The sequence below is a fragment of the Mchenga conophoros genome, linkage group LG8 (assembly GCF_057382185.1).
Source record: "Mchenga conophoros isolate Kocher_MC1m ecotype Shallow Benthic linkage group LG8, M_conophoros_male_GT1.1, whole genome shotgun sequence".
NCBI classification, from domain to species: Eukaryota; Metazoa; Chordata; class Actinopteri; order Cichliformes; family Cichlidae; genus Mchenga; species Mchenga conophoros.
Window position 1 is genome coordinate 8,940,263 of NC_140533.1, and position 20,547 is coordinate 8,960,809.

The 20,547-nt window shown below is 41.4% G+C and overlaps 2 protein-coding genes across 3 annotated transcripts in view; one reads left to right on the plus strand and one right to left on the minus strand.

Annotated features, from left to right (window-relative positions):
* On the plus strand, positions 1-13,067 carry cdc42ep1a (CDC42 effector protein (Rho GTPase binding) 1a). Its single transcript, XM_085283865.1, has 4 exons — positions 1-193; positions 4,965-5,068; positions 8,123-9,102; positions 11,332-13,067. The coding sequence occupies exons 3-4, from the start codon at positions 8,631-8,633 to the stop codon at positions 12,051-12,053; spliced, it is 1,194 nt and encodes a 397-aa protein (XP_085139991.1). The 5' UTR covers positions 1-193; positions 4,965-5,068; positions 8,123-8,630; the 3' UTR covers positions 12,054-13,067.
* sh3bp1 (SH3-domain binding protein 1) overlaps positions 12,539-20,547 on the minus strand; it is a 15,256-nt gene continuing 7,247 nt past the window's right edge. For both annotated transcript variants that reach the window (XM_085283848.1, XM_085283849.1), the window contains exons 6-18: positions 20,250-20,326; positions 20,065-20,152; positions 19,923-19,991; positions 19,732-19,822; positions 19,502-19,638; positions 18,640-18,751; positions 18,249-18,330; positions 18,092-18,172; positions 16,640-16,753; positions 16,434-16,531; positions 15,669-15,825; positions 15,167-15,537; positions 12,539-13,855 (exon numbers count right to left, since the gene is read on the minus strand). In XM_085283848.1, the coding sequence (XP_085139974.1) occupies positions 13,569-13,855; positions 15,167-15,537; positions 15,669-15,825; positions 16,434-16,531; positions 16,640-16,753; positions 18,092-18,172; positions 18,249-18,330; positions 18,640-18,751; positions 19,502-19,638; positions 19,732-19,822; positions 19,923-19,991; positions 20,065-20,152; positions 20,250-20,326 (1,764 nt within the window). In that variant the 3' untranslated portion in view covers positions 12,539-13,568. The remainder of the gene's footprint in view (positions 13,856-15,166; positions 15,538-15,668; positions 15,826-16,433; positions 16,532-16,639; positions 16,754-18,091; positions 18,173-18,248; positions 18,331-18,639; positions 18,752-19,501; positions 19,639-19,731; positions 19,823-19,922; positions 19,992-20,064; positions 20,153-20,249; positions 20,327-20,547) is intronic.

Sequence of the window (20,547 nt, forward strand, 5' to 3'; positions counted from 1 at the left end):
CTATTTGAACCTCAGCCCGCCCCTTTCCTCATCCTCCGCGCTGCCCCGCTCCTCACACCCGGCGCACCAGCGGGACAGTCCGGCTGCACCAGCGGCTCGCTCACACCACCCCAACCTACACAGCACTGCCCACTGAAAAATAATTAAACCTGAGGGAAGCGGTCACTGTTTCTGCGCTTTAAAGTTTGCTGAGGTGAGTTTATATTCTCTTTGGACGTTTAGCCATTATATGTTATTGTGAAGAAATTAATACGACCAAGTAAGAGCTCCGCAGTGGTAAGTTACTGGGAACACGATATGACTTTATTTTAGATAACCACGCAGAGACTTTAAGCGTGCGTGTGGAGTAAGTGCACTGACTTTGTAGTGATTTCTGTTGTATATTACAGCAGTTATGTCATATGAATATATAAACTCAATGTGAGAAATGCATTACAATCTTATGAGGGACTTGAATTCGCCTCTATCTGGATACGTTACCTGCTCGGTGAGGACATGAATCAAAAGAACTTACTAACCGCCTGCTGACATTATTGTTGTGGTTTGATGTGATTAATTATCAGCACCTTTAAAAAACTAAATATACTGTTTAATTAACTTTATAACAAAAAATTCTTCCAGTGGTGAGAGAAGGGAAGTAAATCCAGGTTCAGTTACGGCTGAGGCAGTTCATTTAAGACGTGTAATAATGTTGACTGAAGCCCAGCTGTTAGTGGTCACACTGTACAGGATAAGGGCTTTTGTTGTGCGTCTGACATGAAACTCAGTCTTTTCAGCAGCATATTTATATCCAGCAGCAGCTGTATATCATTTCACCACTGCAGCCGTGGTCAAAATAAAATCTGGCATGTGCTTTGATTTTGATCACGCTACTTTGTAATTACAGCAGTCACACTACGTAACCTATCAATTTTTGTACATGTCAGGGATGTGCACTGATTCAGTGGAACTTGACTTGGTGAAGTTAAGGCGAGTGGCCTTCTGACCCTACGTCCTGCAGGAGAGCCCCTGAGGGAGCCCACCCTGTTAAATAACACAAACAGACTCACACTAACACGTATGCAGTGATAAAACAGACTGCAGTAGGCAAACGTGCTCTGAGGTGGTCGATAATCATCCAGCCGTGTCACTGGCGATGATAACTTAAAATCCAATAAAGCACATGCTGTTATGGATTCAGCCTTCCTTTCTGAGGACCTGTCTGTACCGTGTTTGACCTTTTCATGTTTAACTGGCTCTGTAATTCCCTCAATTAATCTCCCCACGGTAGCCATACAGTATATCTTCCTTGAGTACTTGCCTTGATATTGTCATCCTGTAGTACTGTACGCAGCAGCAGATGGTTAACACATGCAGTGTAATGAGTTTTCTGTACACCCCCCCACATGATTTGCACTAATGACATAGTTCTTGAAAACATACTTGATTAAGTAAACATGTACATACATTCCTCATTGCTTTCATCTCTTCATGTTTCTTTCTTTTTTTTTACCTGAGTCCTACATTCCTCTGAGGGAAACTCTGTGACCTTTAGGTGTCATTGACGCAACTAACCAGGAAAGGGTCAGTTACTAAGGTGTGAATGTAGTTGCCGTATTTTCTTTCACACCACGCAACAAGTTTCAACCCACTGGTTAAAGTCTACACCAAATCTTTAAGAGGCTGAAAATGGCAAACCTATTCATCAACAGCTGCCTGGCCACTGCTGGCTGCTGTTGGCTCATGGAAAGATAAACCATCTGCAGCCTAAAAGGTCTGAGGTTCAGCCAGCATCGATTAATATAATGTAAGCATCAAACATAGAAGTGAAGGATCCATCTGTGCACGTTGTGGTTATTGTATGTGTAGCCACCAAACCTATATTTGAGACAGTTTTTAATAAGATTTTTAAGAGTCACCGCCACACATAAAAAATCAAAAATCAAGTGTTTCCAACAATGATGAAAAAATTTCCTGTTTGAGACAACTTCTTAATTCATCTTAATTCATAACTTTGTATTTTAGGCCTAGTGAACAGACCTAGAGACTGGTTGGTGACCCTCTGGTAGCCTCTGGTCAGTAGGGAAACATTTGTATTCCCGACTACTTAGCGAGTAGTTGCTGACAGATTTTGTGGTTGTTGTACCGCAAAAATCTCCTTGTGGTTCCTTTCCTCACTCACAAATTATCACAGTTAACCGTATTTTGCATGGAAGATGCTGCCTTGTCTGCAAAAATTCTCTAACTAGCCACTCACTGAGCACTTTCAAAGTAAAAGTTGTGTCTGAAACCAACAAGTTTTAAAAGTAGCAACTTTTACTTTGTAGGTAAATGGACTAACTGTACAGTTTGCATTGCTGTCTTTGGTTTTACAACCACTTTGCAAGTAGTTAACAACTGTTTGAAAACAAGCCAGAGTCTATGTTCCCGATAGATAGTTATCATGGGGTCACTGGCTGGTCTTTTGTCCTGTGTGACTTAGCTGTCAATTTCACACCAACCACTCACAACTCGTTGGGAAATATTCATTTTTCCCCAGGAACCAGTGGTTGCTACTCGGTGACCAACTGGTTATGTGCCTGTGTGACTAAGTTATTTACTGTAGTATTAAACTCTGACTATAACTATCTGACTCAATGTGGGAATCATGAGCAAACCTGCAGCTCACTGCACCTGTGGTGTCACAGCTTAGCTAATCTAACACAACCTGAACTGCTGAACTAGAAACACAAATGATATTTAACATAACATGTAAGAAGATTGCTAAAGAACTTCCCCAATGTGATACTGGGTGTCTGTACACCATAACAGATGGCCTGAAAATAGATGTTTGTTGTGTGTATTTATCCAGAAGACTTTAATGATCACTCGTATTGGGAGTAAAATATTACAGAAATTTCAGATTCTCTCCTCTTCAGAATTTAATTGAAACACATTTAATTTAAGGAGGTTATTTTTTTAACAAGATTACTTAATACATTTTGTTAAGTAAAAAACTTTTTTCAGCTGATTTAATTTTGCTATAGGCTACATTATATATGTGCAGATATATTTTGATTAGCGAACCAGCTTGTGCAGCTAATGTTAGCTTAATTATTGAGCTAGCTGTAGCTTTAGAATAGGAAAACTGCCTGCAGCAAACTAAAACTGAGACTTTTTGGAGTATAACTGCCACCGTTAACACTGTTAATGATGTACGTGTTGTGAAGAACAAAAAACTTGGCAATGTCAGCGGGAGTAAGAAACAGGGTTAGGCTTAGCAAACAAACCAAAAGGAAAAAGCCACCCGCTAAAAGGTGACACTAGCTAATTTCAATACTGCAATGTCTTGTTCTTGTTAATTCATATATACTGTACAGTGAATATTAGTTATGTGTGGTTTGTAGTGTTTGTGTATTCTTTTATGCTCATAAAGAAAGTAAATTGACTATTTCAAAACTTGAAATATTCCAAAAATAGTGCAGGAGCAGTAAAGAAAAAACTGCATCTATGAGTATGAAAGAGATAAAAACAGAAAATATCCAACAAAGTAGGCAAATTAGGTCTGCCAGATCCAGCAGATGGAGGAACCAGAGAGGCTCGGACAGTATGGATATTTATTGAAGCATGAAAATGTTTTCTTGACTGAGGAGGAAGTGTAGCAGTGTTTTTCTTGGATTCAAATTGAGTATGGTTGGTGAAAATAGGACGGTAATTGAAAGCCAAAGACTGACCCTGAAAAATGTGGCCTTATCTTGTATGTTTGTTCACCTGGTTAGCGGGGTTAGTGAGTGGAGGACATGAGAAGGGAGAGAGAGAGCAGGGAGGGGAAAAGCCACGATAAAACGCAAAGTCTGCCGCTGATTTTACTCAAGACAAACTGTAGCAGAGTAAACATTTTGAGTTACAGCCATGAAAAGAAGTGTGTGTGTGGCCTGACGGCTGTTATATTTAAGCTTTTACATCCTTCATAAGTCAGTCAAGACGTTCAAGGAGTAGGAAAACAAAGAAGGAGCAATTAGAGGTAAAGAAAGCTAAAATGGAAACAAAACTAACAAAGGAACGAGGCAGAATGAAGAAAGAAACAAAGTTTAAAAAGGAAAGACAAATTAAAGGAAAGAAATGAAAAGAAAAAAATGGAGATTAGGACGTAAACATGGTTTGAATCAGAGGAGAGGTTGAAGAGACGGATGTTTGATAGTAGTAAAGACTCCACCGACTGATGCTATGTTCAGGAATGTGTTCGTGCACACACAACAACCAACACACACGGCTCCTATTAGACTGTGGTTACTCTGGTTTATATCCAGCAAAGCCACCTCAGGAAAATACTGTACACAGTGACATGGAAATGTTGTTCTGAGAATCCCCTGAACAGTAACTTCGCCAGAAAAGCAGCTTAAAACTGAATATAAAAGTGTGATTAGGTACAACTTTTAGTGCTTTGATGCTCAATTTTCATCATTGGGCCACATAAAATGATACTCACATTAATAGGTCTCAGACACTGGATCACCAAAGTCGCTGAGATTCGCTGTCTGGGAACAGCGAATGTCCTATGCTAACCCTGTCCACAATAAAGGGATCTCTCCCACAAGTGGAATCCAGCCATCTTTAATAAACCTGTGCTTTCAACTGCTCTGACAAGTCAGAGTTTCTGCTGTGAGACGAGTCTATCCATAAAACAGCTGTTGAAAGAGTGATTATATTAATAAGGTTGTGGACCAATCCCACTGTTTTTCCCTTATGTCACAGCCTGCGTTCCTTCTTTTCTCCTCATAAACATCCATCAGCGTGCCATCATCCTCTCACATCTTGTTCCCTTTGCTTTCTCCTCAGCTGACCTTTTCGCTTTCTTTCATTCCTCCTACCACCTATCCCTTTCATCCTCTTTTCTGCCTGCATTTGCCATCCTCTCCCTTCACTCCTCCTTCTTACCCTACTTCACTTTAAACTCACTCTTTCCTTCCCTCCGACTCATTTGTATTGTATTTCAACTCTTGCAGAAATCAGAACCAGTGGTTCCAAGCTGAAGCAGCCAGGCTCTGCCCAGACAGAGGTGCCATACCGAGGATAATGGAGGAGATGAAGGATTAGGGGATAATCCAGGGTATGTCCAAGTCCCTGCTGTCAAGTGCTCCCCTATTTTTCTGATATCTAAGACGAATGCACAAAGACTGCTCCCTGGATTATAGCATTAGACTTATTACCATTTAATGTGTTTTTGATGCTTGTTTTAAATTCATGCTGTTTATATAATTCACTGGAGTGTGCAGAAAACAGCAAGCGCACACGAATTAGTTTCTCAGTGAGGAAAGAAGGACAGTGGATGGGTTGTTGAGCTTTGCCCGGAGGCTTCAAGTACATGACATGAGTCAGAGGGACCGACCCCCTCTGAGCTGTGGTCAAAGGTTTTTTTTAACAGGATTACAGGCAGAAACAAAAGAGCAGAGCTTTCCGTAAGTACACAGCCAGAGTAATTAATGCCTCCATGTGTGCGGTATTCCGGTAATGCTGCAGGTTATCAATTAGGATGGGGTTTTTCTCTCTAACTTAAGATGAATATTTCCCCCTTATTTGGAATTACTCCCTTATTGTCTCTAACGACACGCACTTTATTTTAATCAAGGAGGTAGCCTGTTGCTTTAGCTCCGCTCATGGGAGCATCTACCAGGTTCTTGCAGGCCTGCACGCTGTCTCAGATTTAAGATCGCACCTCGGTATAGCGGTCCTTCTGTGTCCCTTTGCAAGCCTTGATATGGCTTTACTCGGCGCTGGTATGTGGTATATTTCCTCCCCCTCCACACCCAGATGCCCCTCTTAAAACGGCAGCCAGGGGAAGTGGAGCGGAGGGCCTGGGACTGCGGTCAGGAGCAAATTAGAAAGGCTGCCTTGGACCTGACGCAATCTCCATTTCATGAACCATAGCCAGTCATTAATGAAGCCAGACGGGGCCTGTGCACGCGTGGGAGGCCCACTGATATTTAGACGCTGCATCTGGAAAGTGGAGAGAACGAGAAGTCCATGTCAGGGTTGGCTCATGCTATTAAAATATTTTAAAATTGAATATCAATTACTCTGCTGGCAACGAACACATGACAAAGGGCCAAGACAGACTTAGAGAAGTGGGGAACTGCAGGACTGAAAAAAGGCAGCAAAGGATTATCAGTTATGTTACATAATTAAAATGGAGTACAAAAAGTTAGTTGCTAGCTGTTGTTAATTACTGATGATCTGGCATCAGATTGGGCTATGTTTTGTTTTTATTTTTTATTCATAAAGAGTCCTATATATGCTGAAGCTTGTCAGAGCAGATGACAAAAACAGCCAGAATTAAATCTCCCTTCTGCTTAATGCTATTTGTCTAGCTGTGCCAATATTTAACAGGAAATCATCTCAAATTTCAGCAACACAAAGCTGAAAAAAAGAATAAATAAATATTCCACTGCAGAATATTTACAAGAAGACATTCTGCTTTGATGATGGGTTTTTCTGCTTTCCTGCTGCATTTCATCTGCAGCCTGCTGCTCTTTTACCCTCATCTTCAATTCTCCATACTACGAAGGAGGCAAAGTCTGCTAGTGTCTCATTTAGTGAGTAGTTTAAGAGTCCCCGTGATGTGTTTTACAGCATCATGGAGTGCAGGCTCTAACTTGTGAATAGGTTAGAGTTGATCCTCTCTGTCAGCCCATCACAGCAGCAGTGCCATGACTTGCAAAGCCTACAAACCATGAGCGTAACATTTATTTAGAGACACATGTCATCCGCGCGTTTCTCTTTTATGTAGTTAACAGTAGTTTTCACTGTCAAAAAGTGTCTTTTTCCAGCGTCATGAAAAGTTGGAACAGATCAGCATCCAGATCATGTCTTCAATGCCGTGTCATCTACGGCCACAGATACCAGGGGCTGAAAGTGAAAGTCAGTTTCTTGCAATGTAGATAATTCATTCATCTGTTGTTGATAATGTAGCAGAAGCAGGGACCTGTAGAGCAGAGGTGCAGCATGCTGCTATAGAGATAGAAATGTGGTGCTTGAGAAAAGGCTCATTTATGTTAAAATATTTCAGCTTCTCCTACAAAAGGTTACATAATGCCATCCTGCTACATTCTAAAGAAAAATAAAACATCTGATTAATATTACCTGAATAAAAATTAAAAGCTTAAACCCTAACTCTTCAGATAAATTTGACAAATCTTGTTAATTTCCTGATGTTGAAACGAAGCAGACATTGAAAACATGGAAAAGAAATATAATTATAAGCTTCTTTTCCCTCAGCCACAAGGGGTTGCCTTCCTCACACAACCTTCCCAGGGATTTGCGTCTTCTCCTGGAATCTCAAGCAAATGTGTTAACCACTACACTGTGGAGCCACTGGAAAAAATATAAAAGAAGGAAAGAGATAAAGGATTAAACTTGGACTAATACCAAAATTCAGAGAAGGTACAACTAAAGAGCTAAGGGGAAAAGGTAGGATAGTGAAAGATGTATTTAAAAAAAAAAAAAGAGTATAATAACTAACATTTTAACATATTACTTTTTCCCCCTACTGTACAAAGCACATCGCCTGTACTTAGAATTGCTGGGAGCTCTATACAGCAGTAATCTGGTGTTAGAGCCAGATAGCAACAGTAATTTTCTTATCAGGATATTTTCATTATCTCTTCCTATCTCCCTGAGAATATTTTGCTTGTTTATAAACAAATGTGAGCTTGCTGAATGAGGCCTGCTGCTCCTGCTTTGAAAGCTTTTTTGAGAGTCATTTTTCCAGGGAAGTGTAAAATGAAATTTGTGTAACCTGCTCTCCAGACAAAGCAGGACAAAATGGAAGCAGGAATTCCCTGAAAGTACACCCATCTCATGGATAAGAAGCAGACTTTGGTTTGCTTCACGGAGCAGTAACTGTGGTCTAAATTTAGATGGTTCCAGACCAGCGGACACTTGGAACGCAGAATCTTAAAAAACCTGCGGAAAGAAAGAAAAGTTACTGTACTTTACAACGCCGTGTAGCATCCAGAAACAGAAAGCACCAGGGTCTCTCTGAATCTCAGCTTACACATTACAAACTGCAAGTGTGATCCATTTCTTTCAATATACCTTAAAAACAAGCACATCCCTGTCTACATTTTAAAGATAGATGTTTTTTCCCTGTTTTTACTTTCAATAGATGGCTCCATGGTGTGACCGCAGAACCGTTTGCAGCTGGATTTGGACCTATTTCTGAGCTGATGTTGACAAAGCCAAAGCCCAAAGCGAGCCATTCCACCTGACCACACTCCAACTGGATCGGCTGCCTCCAGGAACACAACTGCATAGTGTTCTCCTCAATTTGTGCCTGTTTAATTCAGCCAGCTATGCATGTCAACAAGCTACAAAGACTGGGACAGAACTTGGCCTGTACATAATAAACAGACATGTTATTCTAGTGAACTATTTGGCACTGTACGTTTCAGCCTCAAAAACGACACAGCTTCAGATCTCGGAATAACCATTGAGAGCTATTTTCCAGGTCCATACTTTGGACTGACGAACTGTCAGTGACTTTGGTAAAACTCTAAAAGGAGAGAAGTTGAAATTTATTGTTAAGTTTGACCTTTCTGTGGGACTAAAGGCAATTCCAGAAATTGTTTCGAGTTGATTCTCAAGAAGATCCGAGCCATTCTTGATTTCTGATCATGAATCTTCAGGAAAAGCTGTCAGGTCTGAAGGGTCTGGTCTCACATTCCCACAGCAAGCGTCGCCATAAAGGAGACCTAACAGTGGACATGATTAGCCCTCCTCTGGGAGACTTCCGTCACACCATGCACGTGGGCCGCGGTGGCGATGTATTTGGGGACACATCCTTCCTCAGCAATCACGGCGGGACTGCCAACGGGAACAATGGGGAAACTGATTCTGTTTCCAGTCCCGACAACAAGATCGGAGCTTTCTTCTCCAGGACCCTCCGTCAAATTAGGAGGGGCTCTGATAGTCGACCCAGAGAGGCATCCAAGGATTTCTCTCCACCGCCTCCTGCCATTTCTCCCATCATCAAAAATGCCATCTCCCTGCCCAGGCTGGATGTGGATATGCCTAATGGAAGCCCCACCACCAAAGTGCTCTTCCCCAGTTCTCAAAACACGCCTGAGGAGAAGAAAAGCTCTTATGGTGAGTGGGAGATATGGTTTTTATGGATCAAATGATTATGCGTGGCATAATTTGATTCACTTTTATCACTCTTATTAGCCCTTACCAGCCTACACCAAACATCAGGAAGGAAAACTAGAAATTAGCGGGTAAAGAGACGGATTTTCCATTCAGTAAGTGATCGGAAGGACAGAAACACTAAATGAATGCTGATTTTCTCCAAGGTACTGCCATGGTACTTTGCTTGTAATGAATATTGTAAATACACTGAACAAAATGGTCATTAGTACCCTGGAGTATACCGGCTAGCAGAGTCGTATTCAAGATAAATTTATGGATATTGTCACCACGAGCAGTGCGCTGTTGGTGCTTTATAGTCGTGCACACAAGTCTGTTTCTGTAGCCTCTGCATGGGTTGATTTCACATAATTACTCTCCCAACATGGGACCATAAATGCCACAAATCAGGTTTGCTATATAAGCTAATGTTACACTAGTTGAGCCCGGTTTACTGTGGGAAACTAATTGGGTAATTCGTGGACTTCTCAGGCTCAGGCCCTAGTCCCTACGCTCTTAGGCTCACCTTTGCCCAGTCCTTCAGGAATCCTTTAACGACCAAATCACTAAGCTGTCCCTAAGTGCCTTCCTTTCTATTAAATGACATCACTGGTAAACAATGTCTCATGTGGGCGAAAGTCAAATAGGTTAAGTTCCAGCACAGTGTTCCAGCGTTAACTAGGAACTGTAGGAATGTGGGGATCATCTGTTGAAGTGCAGTGAAATGAATCCATCATGTACCCAGAGATCTAGAGGCAGACTGCCCCAGATGTCCTTATGAATCACCTTGGCTCTAATCAGCAGCGTTTACATTGATAACACACCTAGATCCAGACAGAGCTGGCAGCGAGCTGTCTGGGAGGCTGTTTGAATGTTTGAATGACCCCTGTTAACACCACACTCATGGCTGATGCAGTCTGGCCTGCTTTGTGTGTGTGTGTGTGTGTGTGTGTGTGTGTGTGTGTGTGTGTGTGTGTGTGTGTGTGTGTGTGTGTGTGTGCGTGTGTGTGTGTGTGAAGGGTTTGGTGAATATAAAAACAGCCCACAGGAAAATCTTTTTTTTTAAACCTTTCTAAATTTTCACTTTATCATTAACTTATTTGTCTAATGATTCAGTGACTTCATGATCTTCAAATTTAAAGAAACAGATTTACATTTTTAGATATTGTTAGAAACAATAAGGACCAGAAAAAAGCTTAAAGGACGCCTCATTGTTCTTAATAAATGAGATTTGAAGCTTAAGCCTAACTTTAAACAGAGTCAAGGGGGCAGTTTGCCCATGTTTACAGTCTTTTTGCTAAGCTAAGCTAACCATCACCTGTTTGCAGCTTCATATTTAGCATATTGACATCAAATCTTATAGTTAAGTGAAAGGAATCCAGTTTCTTTCATATCTGTTCCTTTAAATGATGAGTGAGTGATCAGATTGTATTTGAGTTCCTGACCTCTTTAATCCCTGAAATGTGATCAGATCACCAGTGAAAGTGAAAGAAAACAGGTTTTAAATAACTATATATAGGTATGTGTGATGTTTTTATCTGGATATGAGTTGATGTCTGCAAACATTTTTATTTATCTAAAGCCTTTAAAATAATAACGAAACTGAAGCTACTTAAGTTTCCAGTTATGTTGCGTTATGACAGATTGCACGTTTTCTTGAAACAAATCCTCCATAAACTGGTTTAATTCTTTCTCTCTCTTTGGTTAAAATGTGCAAACTGTAAAATCCGTAACTGTTTTCGTTGGTTGAAATGAAAACCTCCCGACTCTTGGCTCGATACAGCTGGCACTGAGAAGTGCTGTAATTTACCCATTTCGTCCTGCAGGCAGCATTTTGTGAGTGCGTGACTTATTCTGTGATCCGGCAGCATCGGGCCGATGATTCACTGTTCACAAGAACGGGACAAGTCAGCACTTTGGATGCTGAAGTGGTTTTTTGCCAGGTTTTAATCGTGAAGCAATATGAATAAACACTGCCCCCTGCTGGAATGGAATGTAAAGTCATGCAACTGCATCAATCTACTTTAAAGAGCTGCATATGCAAACTCTTCAATGCAGAGTTAACTTGTTTGTATTCATCTTGTTTTTTTGGTATTGTGTGGTTGAGCTTGTTACTGCTTTAGAGGTTTCTTTGTAACCTCTGGATTGAGCAGATTTTTATTGATATATGGATTTCATGTGTCTCCTGCTCAGGTCTGGAGTCTGGTTTTGTCACCTTGCCTCGCCTTTCGCGCTCCGAGCGTCAGCAGCCGTCCATCTCCATCCCCACCTCCTGCTCCACCAACATTCACCGCGGCTCTCTGACCGACCCCTCTGACATCATCTTGTCCACCTGCTCCGCCTCTGTTGAAACTTCCGACCCCTGTCGCACCACTGCCTTCTCCGACTCCCTTCCTTCCCTCACCTCCCTGGATACCTTCACTTTTGACCTTGGCCCCTCCCTCATGAGCGAGGTATTTAGCCTCATCGATGGCCACCCAGAGGAGCGCAGCCACACCTGGGAGGGAGAGGAGATAGGGTCAGCATGCGGGCTGACCGCTGAAGGTTCAGAAATGGACTCCTTGGCCACAATCTCATACGTGGATTCATTGCTGAAGGAAGACTGTGGGAGTGGAAAGATCCCACATGGGGCCCAGTGGGAAGAGGAGGAGGGGAGCGCAATGGAGTCGAATGGAGTCGGGCTTTCTGTTAAAGTTCCTGATGTAGTGATGGGGTCTTCTGAGAGGGGAATGATGGGAGTAAGGATGGAGAGCAAACGATTTCAGAGTGCTACAGACGTGCTCGCTCGTCACTATGGTGCCGGCCTCTTAAAGGGACAGAACAGGGCTGAGACCGGAGATTCAGAGTTCATGAGCCAGCCAAGGAAGAAAATATCCTACAGTTATATGGATGACGAGGACGAAATTAAAGTCTGAGCTCAGAAAATCAAACGTGTTGGAAAAAATTGTTTAAAAAAATGTGATGTGTAATTCCTCTGAAAGTCCAATCAAACCAATCATGTAAAATCATCATGTGGTTGACAAAAGGCTGGTTCTGCTGACAGAACGAGCATGGAAACTTAACACCCTTCGCCCTTAATACAGAATTCCTTCTATGCAATCGTGCTCCGAGGATATAAAATTTTGATTCAAACCTGCTGCTGAATGTACCTAAAAGGAGTGAAAGACTTGGCTGCTGCACGTTTCCTGCTCTGCACAGGAAAATAACTGAAGCAATGGAGGGTATGGAAAGTGCGGATGTACTAGCGAATGTAGTTACAATCAAAGGAAAGCCCAGCGTTACTCAACGCGGAAGTTGCAACGCCTGACGTTCACTTTATCCTTTTTTACACTTCCTCATATACGAGGGGGAAAGGCTTCCGGTGCAAGACCAGATTACTAATGAGAACACAGAAAGGAAGTCGGAGGGGTTGGAAAAATATATTTGGTCTTAACACAAACTTTTGCTATCACTACAATCTCTTTTTACTCAGGAATATACTAGCAGGGGAGAAAAAAGGGAAGAACAGAAGAAAAGGGGAAATCCCAGAACTTACAGTATAAAGTCTCATCAGATAATCAGAGATCTCATTTATTACAGTACGTGGACCAATGTAATACTATGCGTAATACTGGTATTTGCTAGATGCAACTAAAGCCTGAATTATATATTGTGCATTGTATGCTGCAGACCTATATAGATAATCTGTGCACCTTTTTTATGATTATGAAGTCCGACCCGTGTATTGCTTTTTTTTAATAGAGGAAACATCATGCATATGTTACTTTATACAGCTGCACATGAAGATATCTGCTGACTTCCTATGAATATGTACATACAGTATGAGCACCTGCAGTAAGTACATAGTGCAATTCACATCCATATGCTGCAGCCAGTACCAGCAATTATACTACAAAAATATAAAATGACAATAAAGGTGTTTTTAATGAGTTGTGCATTCATTTCAAGTTGGTTTAAAGGAATATTCCAGACACACTCTATAAACCCCAAAACACTGCTGTAAAAAGTTTGAATTTTCGAGGACTGTTCAAAGTGAGCACAGCCACTATCGGTTTATGGGTGGGGTATCGTTTAATAAGTGAAATGCCAAAAACAGAGAAAAAAAAAGTTTTCCCACACTAAAATAGCTTACACAAATACAATTGTTTTGTACATTTATGGACAATTCCACAGGAAAACAGGAAAATATTTTTGCTGTGAATTCATTTATCATGGGTCTATTTTTTTTCTCTGACCGTAAAACCATCAGAATAAATAAAATTACTAGGCTGGTTACGGGGGAAAAAATCTGCAACACTTAAAATCAACTAACCGAACAATCTAAGCGTACCCAGCACTCTTTGTCTTTTTTTTTTAATGACAAAATATGAAAGTGTTTCAGCGGCTGTTCTGCTCGACTCAATAACAGAACTTTGAGGGACGTTTGTTTCTCACTGTGCCATAGAAGGAACCTCTTTTGCCTGTGATGGTGGGGGAAGAGGTGGAGGGCAGTTTGGAGCTTTGAGTCCAGGCTTTTTCGGAGGAGGCTTTTTCATGCTGGCCTGCTGTCCTCGGGGTGCAGGCGTCGGATGGGGCCTAGTGTCTGGAACCGTCGCAGGTGCAATCGGGGGTGGAGGGGCATGTGACTTGAGAGGTGGCGGCAGTTTTGGTTTGGAGAACTGAACCGTGACCTGCTCGTTTGGCTGGTTAGACTTGCTCAGGGGGAAAGTTCTCCTTGCTGTAAGAAAGATAGCGGGGGGGGGGGATGACAGCACTGAGCGCACGAGTACAAGAAGTCATGCACTTCTGAAAGCGAAAATCACAAACTTTAAACAACTGAATTATATCTGTGGTATACACTGTAAATAAAAGACAGATTTAGCCGCATTTTTAATGCCTGAGCTGAAACACCAGACACGATGTGATATAACAATAATTCACATACTGCAATTTATCACCTCTTTTGCAATTTATGTCCTCATATTTAAAAGACATCATTATCTGTGTTATCCAGTAAGATAAAGTTATCTCACTTCTCGGTTTTTCTGCTGTAAAATGAGATTTTTGAGCAACACTGCCCCAAATGTTGACATGTTGAGTCAGTCTTATATCTGTCTGCAACTGAAAGGCATTAAAATGGCAATTATATGCAATCTGTTTTTCCTAATACAGCAGTTAACACCAAATAAATCACATGTCTGTTACAATCTGCTCTAGAGGTTAACACACTCTACATGTTACATAGACTATAAACCTATCACTATATACATGTGTCAGGTTTAGCTACGGTTTCAGTGCTCGTACAGTCTATGTTTAGCTGATATGTACAGATATGTAATTTCTCATTCAACTATATTTGATTTATGTGTTTAGTTTACTTCATTGACAGAGTTTCACTTAAATTCTAGTATCAAATTTCGACATCTGGTGGAAGTATGTGACTACCCAGTTGCTTTACATTGTATAAGCTATTATAGAAATGCACTGCATTTAAGGAAAAATGGTTTGGTAGATAGATGAACAGCACGATACTTATAAGGCAACATCTTTCAGCCAGCGAGGCAGTTAAAAAAGTGTAAGAGATGACGCATGAACCTAAAGATTGATACTCTGGTCAGCGGTGTGAGACTTCCTGTTTCCTGTGTACATCCTGATTGTTAAAATAACAGCGGTAGATGTATTTTTCCTCATATTAAAATACATCGAATTACCAAGCCACTATTTTGACTAACGAGTCTGTACTGAGCTTTCTACAATGGAAAAGAAACAGTAAGTGCTGATAGAGATACGCTCAGTCCAAAAATAGCTCCTTTGGTAGGGATATTTATAATATGGTAAAAATTACCCTGATGATCTCATCTTTATGTACTGAGATCATGATCTTTAAAATTTGAAAGATAATGCGTAATAGGATATCCCAGCTTCACCTGCGTCAGCTTATATTAGAGTAATGTAATGTCTCGTGTGTACGTATGAAAAACTAAAGTGCTGAAAGTGCTTCTGGAGAGGCAGTCCCAGCTCGACCTGTTTGACTGAACCTTTGACTTACGTTTAAACGGTGACGCGATCTTCACTAATGCCCTGGGAGAATCTGGCGGTGCTTCCAAAATTGGCTCGAGCGGGTTCTGTTCTGAGATCTGCCTCTGGGTGGGACTCCGGGCCTGGCCTGAGTTTGTCGCAGATCCCGCTGCTCTGGGAAGCGGAGTCGGGTTCTGGTTTGCTGTTGAGCTGGACGCGGCTGTAGAGTCAGAGGCCGGAGACGGGCCGGGATCGGTCAAGGATGAGCTGCTGGGCGTCCTGTTTGGTTGAGCAGGTGCTGCCGTCTCCGCTTCAGGGCTGCCCCACGTGGAGGTGCCACTGCGGCCGCTCACAGAGCCAGATTTCACCAGGAAGGAGACGCCGCTGTCCTGAGAGGCTGTGCTGCAGGTTCAAGTATTTTAAAGAGTTTCCACTTTTTAGCATTTGTAGCCACTGAATATTTAACATCATATCATAACATATCTTAAAATATAAATATCTTTGATATGATTACTGCACTTATTACGCAGTACCTGTTTGTCTTGGAAAGAGGGAAGTGATATGCAGACGAGGAGGCTGTGGAGGAAGAGGAGGAAACAGTTCTGCTCAGTTTCCCCTTTTCTGGGACAACGGGAGAGGGCAGAGACGCATCCAGGACCTCGGGAAGTTCTGGGATCTCGAACGAGAGAGCTGATCAAAACAAATAAATAAAAAGAGTCTTACTCATTGCACTCAGCTGATGTACACGTTCATCCCCGTTCACATCATCTACATTCATCTTTGACCTGCTCCACTTGCCACATGCACAGTTTCCTGTGCAAGGGTGCATCTAAGGGTGTACTAAGTTTCTGAGCGGGTGTTGCAGAGAGGTGAAAAATAACACAGGCTTTATTCATTTCCATGTTTTTCTCCCGTATTCTTGACAGAACAAAGCAACATTCATATTAACTGCAACTCGTGTTTTTAGCAAGATATAAAATACAATAAAATAATTGTGGTTATTGCAAATACGAAAAGAAAAAAATATGTTACATTAAAACCCACCCACACATGAACTGTGGTTAACAGCAGACTCAGTCAGAGCAACTGATATTGTGTAAAAGTGATTCTGTGAAGATCTGTATTGTTTGCGATCTGGCTTTCTTACCAGATAATTAAGTCACATACATGTCTAAGGGCCCAGTTCTTCATTTTTCTGTATCATATCATATCCCCGCATCAGTGTATGTATCTTTTAGCCATGCTGAACAACAAGTCTTCAAAGAACAGCTTTCAGTTTACATTAAGAGTGCATTTACCTTCGGGGAAGAGATCAGAGCTGTACTGAATAAGAGGCTCAATGACTGTCACCACCTGGACTGAAGAAGCTGAAGCCATGTCAAAGAGAGCAGCTTCCCTAACGAGGCAAAGTGATTGAGAGAGCAGAGAAGGACTCACATAAAGCACAAATATTGTTAACAGTGTAAGAACAGGAATAACTTGGAATATGATTAAACACACGTACCCCTCAGCTCGCGGCCAGAGCAGGTTTGGTCCCAGGACGATGGCGATGTTACTTGGTGTCATTTTGTTTATAGCCTGCTGCTCAGACAACAGAGACAGGAACTGGACCAGGTACCTGATAAGCAAGAAAAGAAGATGGAAAGAAAAAAATGAAGACTTATAGACATATTAACACAAGATATATGAAAATTGAAATAAATATAAGACTTGTTGATTTCCTCTGCCATGTTAGCAACACTGAGGCTGTGCTTTGAAATAAGGGTAGTATGAGCCAAATGTTAAGCCTTTTAAGGTGGGCAGATATATCTGAGTGGTATCAGATCAAAACTTTGTTTCTCTGCTTTAAGTTCACTGCGTAGCCCACTCAGTGGTGTTACTTTTATACCTCCAACATGCACAATGAAATAATAGAAGCTGACTCTAAGTAACTGAGGGACAGGTACGTTTATATTTCAGGTCTAAAAAGTACACACAGTGATTTCATGATCACTAAAATGTGTTCAGAATTTGCAATGTGCTGATGAGTCATCCCATAAGTCACACTGCTCTCCCTAAACATAAAATGCCTTAAAAGTATCACTATTTGTATCGGTATTAGCAATACTGGCCCTGTATTGACTCGGTATCAGATTAATACCTAAATTTGCAGTATTGCACAGCACTATTAAGCCACACATAATGATAACATGTTGATGCATAGTTCGCTGACTTAGTTGATGAGGTATGGTGGTCCTTAAAGGTCAAAAACAAGAAAACAGCAGCAAATAGAGAAATTCTGCAAAAGCATGCAAAACACAAAGGAAGTAAAATAAAACACAAAGGAAGTAAAATAAAACACAAAGGAAGTAAAATAAAACACAAAGGAAGTAAAATAAAACACAAAGGAAAGAGGAAAAATGGCAGCAAAAGCTCCAACGTGACAGCACGCTGCAGAAGTGAGACGCTAACAGTAAAGGGCTAACAGCAGGCATGTGTCCACAGTTACATGAATCATGTGATTAAAACACACATTACACAAAACATCAGGGTTTTTTTTTTCACTTCTATTGTGTTTTACTAAAATTCCTTTGTTGTTTATTGGGTGTGTCTTGTGTTTTTGTGTGTTTTTGCAGTGTTTTTTCTATTTGCTGGTGTTTTCTTAGGTTGCAGTGCATTTGACCTCTCAGGTCCACCATACACAGGACCAACAGAAGCTAATTCAAGACACATTAAAAACTAACTAGACATCTGAGCAGAAACACAAGGGCCAAAACTGAACCCAATACATCTTTTTTATATTGTCTTAACCACACATACTATATATATACAAAACAAAGAGCCATCATGACTCATGAGCCAACAATACTGCTGAAATATTTCAGTTAGGTAAATTTAAAAAAACAACAACTTCTTCGTCAGAACATTTGATCGTGTGAGTGCAAAAAAAGAAAAAAGCTATTCACAGACTACACACCTGAGGTTGTTGTAGTTTTCAGGTGGCAGTTTCTTTAGAAGTATCTTGAATTGTTCCAGCTTCTCTGACAGCTCTTTCTCCCTATGGGGTCAGAGGTCAGAGTTAAGGAACACACCACAGTCAAAATGAGAAATGTAGAAATCGATTTTGTACAGACCCTGCTGCTTTAAACCAGTCGTTGTAGAGGTCAAACGTCATTAGAGGTTCGGGAAGTTCTCGGAGGTAACACTTCAAAGCTCCTGTCGACACATTCAGAAGTAAATCCCACCGTTAGATAAAAACACATATATTTATTAACCCAAAATATTCCATTTTGAATTTAACCTTCTTGCTGTTTTCTCAACATAATCCATTAATAAACGCTTTTATATTGCACTGCTATAAATAATTCTAGCGCACTGAAGTGGTGTTTTTGATGTTCACAGGAAGCTGTACTTGGAGCAAACAGAAGAGGAACTGGGTTGTTAAAATGAGCTGTGAAAGTCACATTGGCTGGCCAGATGAGGAAGAGCCCTCATGACGGGAAATGGAAGAGGGCACAGCCTCACCTGCCACGGCGTGAGGGTCCATGCTGAACTCGCTGTGGTCCACCGTCCCTTGATTCAGACACGTCTTCAGCCTCTTCATCACCGAGGCTGCGGCGGCCAAGCGAAACAGACCCTGAGGAAAGACGACGGTTCATGAAAAACGGGAGAAAAAAAAAGAGCGTTCGAGCGGTAGAAGTCGCAACCAGCCAGCAGTCAGTCAGTTCAAATCAACATAACCAGGGAAAGCCCCCACGGCTCAGAAAGAAAGTGTTAACACCCTCTTTACTGATTATATACGTTTAGACACTGATTTTTTTCCACCCTTTCAGTTTGCCCATACAGTTTGTGCTTAACATGCAAAACTGATTACTTTCCCATCAATCTTAACTGTACTTTGTAGTTACTGCAAATGAACAAACATTAACACACCAATGCTCTAAACTTCTTTTTAATTTTAGTGAGTAAATCTGACTCCAGTTTTGCAGAGCTGCTGGCCCGTACACGTTGATTTAAATAGGACCTGTGATGTTAATTTGGAGCTCTTTTCTTTGTTCCTGTGATGCTACACTAGCTTTGGTTCAAAAGAATCACTATTCATATAACACTGGGCCTTTGTGCAGCTCCTCAATTCAGCCGATAGCTGAGCCGTGAGCCTGAGAAGACCATGTGATGCATTATAGTGATCCAAGAGTATACAAAGTGTCTAAATTAGTGCTTAGAGCAGCATAAATCCTGAGAGTTACATAACAGTAATAACCTCAGAAAGCAATATGATGTGCACTCAGGCTTGGACGGTGCACAGCAATTTAAGTGGGCAATGAAAGCACTTTTAATTTGCATATTTCTGGGTCTGTGTGTTATGACTGCGAACACTGTGCAGTACCTCCTCTCTCATGCCTGTTCTCAGCAGCATGTGAATACACTCCTGGATGGGCGCCGCGATTTCTCTGTTGCTTTGAGACAAATGTGAGAGCAGAGGCTCCCCGTAGACCTTCTGGTTGGAGAGGCTTTGTGACGACTCTGCAAAACACACAGCAGGGCATGATGACACGTATCGCAATATTACATCAGTGCAGCGGATGAAACGCACGGACCTGAGAAAACTCGGGTTACCTTTTTGACTGTGATCCTCTTTGAGTTCGCTGATGTTTTTATCCAGGAACATGTGAGAATTCTTGTGGTATTCTGCCTGCAGCTCGAGAAGCTATTTTTTGACCAAGAGAGAAGCAGAGGCGGTGGATATAAAAAGAAACAAAAGTCAAAGTTAAGAAAAAGGTCACATCATTACCGTAACGGTGACTCACACGAATAAAGTAATTTGCGTAGTCATCCTCCTTAGTTGCAAAGTGATACAGGTCTGCAGAGTACTGGTCCTACAGAGACAACAGCAAAAGGTCAGAGATCAAGACGACGCCATTGATTCCAAACAGACTTAAACACTTGTACCTTGATGCTCTCCAGCTTCCTCCAAGCTTCTTCCATTTCTTCCCTAAGCCCATCCTGCTTTGCCTGAGGTCCAGTGCTAGCCTGACTCCTGACCACACATACACACACACGCCGACACATATAAAAATTTGAAAAATTGTGGGGTGGGGTGTGTGGTTAAAGTGCAGGATGTTTAAAAACCTCACCTCATTCTTGCATTGTTCCAATCTGTTGTGAGCTTTGCAAACTGCTTTTTGTTCCTTAGAATTTCAGGTAAATCATCCTAAATGGACACAAAAAGGGAAAAAAAAGATTTTATGTGATCATTTAGTTACATCTAGAGGATTGTGCATGAGTGTAGTCTATATTTCTAAATAATCACATACAGGGGATGGGCAGAATATAGCAAAGACTTAACAATGACGTTCAAGTGGCTACAAAAGCACAAGTAGTTAACTCATCTAGCATTTAACGACCTCCTCTGTACCTATAATGACACGTTTT

Excerpts from the sequence above, each read along its gene's own strand:
- cdc42ep1a (XM_085283865.1), top strand. The coding sequence starts at position 8,631 with ATGAATCTTCAGGAAAAGCTGTCAGGTCTGAAGGGTCTGGTCTCACAT. Across the intron at positions 9,103-11,331 it reads GGAGAAGAAAAGCTCTTATG|GTCTGGAGTCTGGTTTTGTC; the intron begins GTGAGTGGGAGA and ends TCTCCTGCTCAG.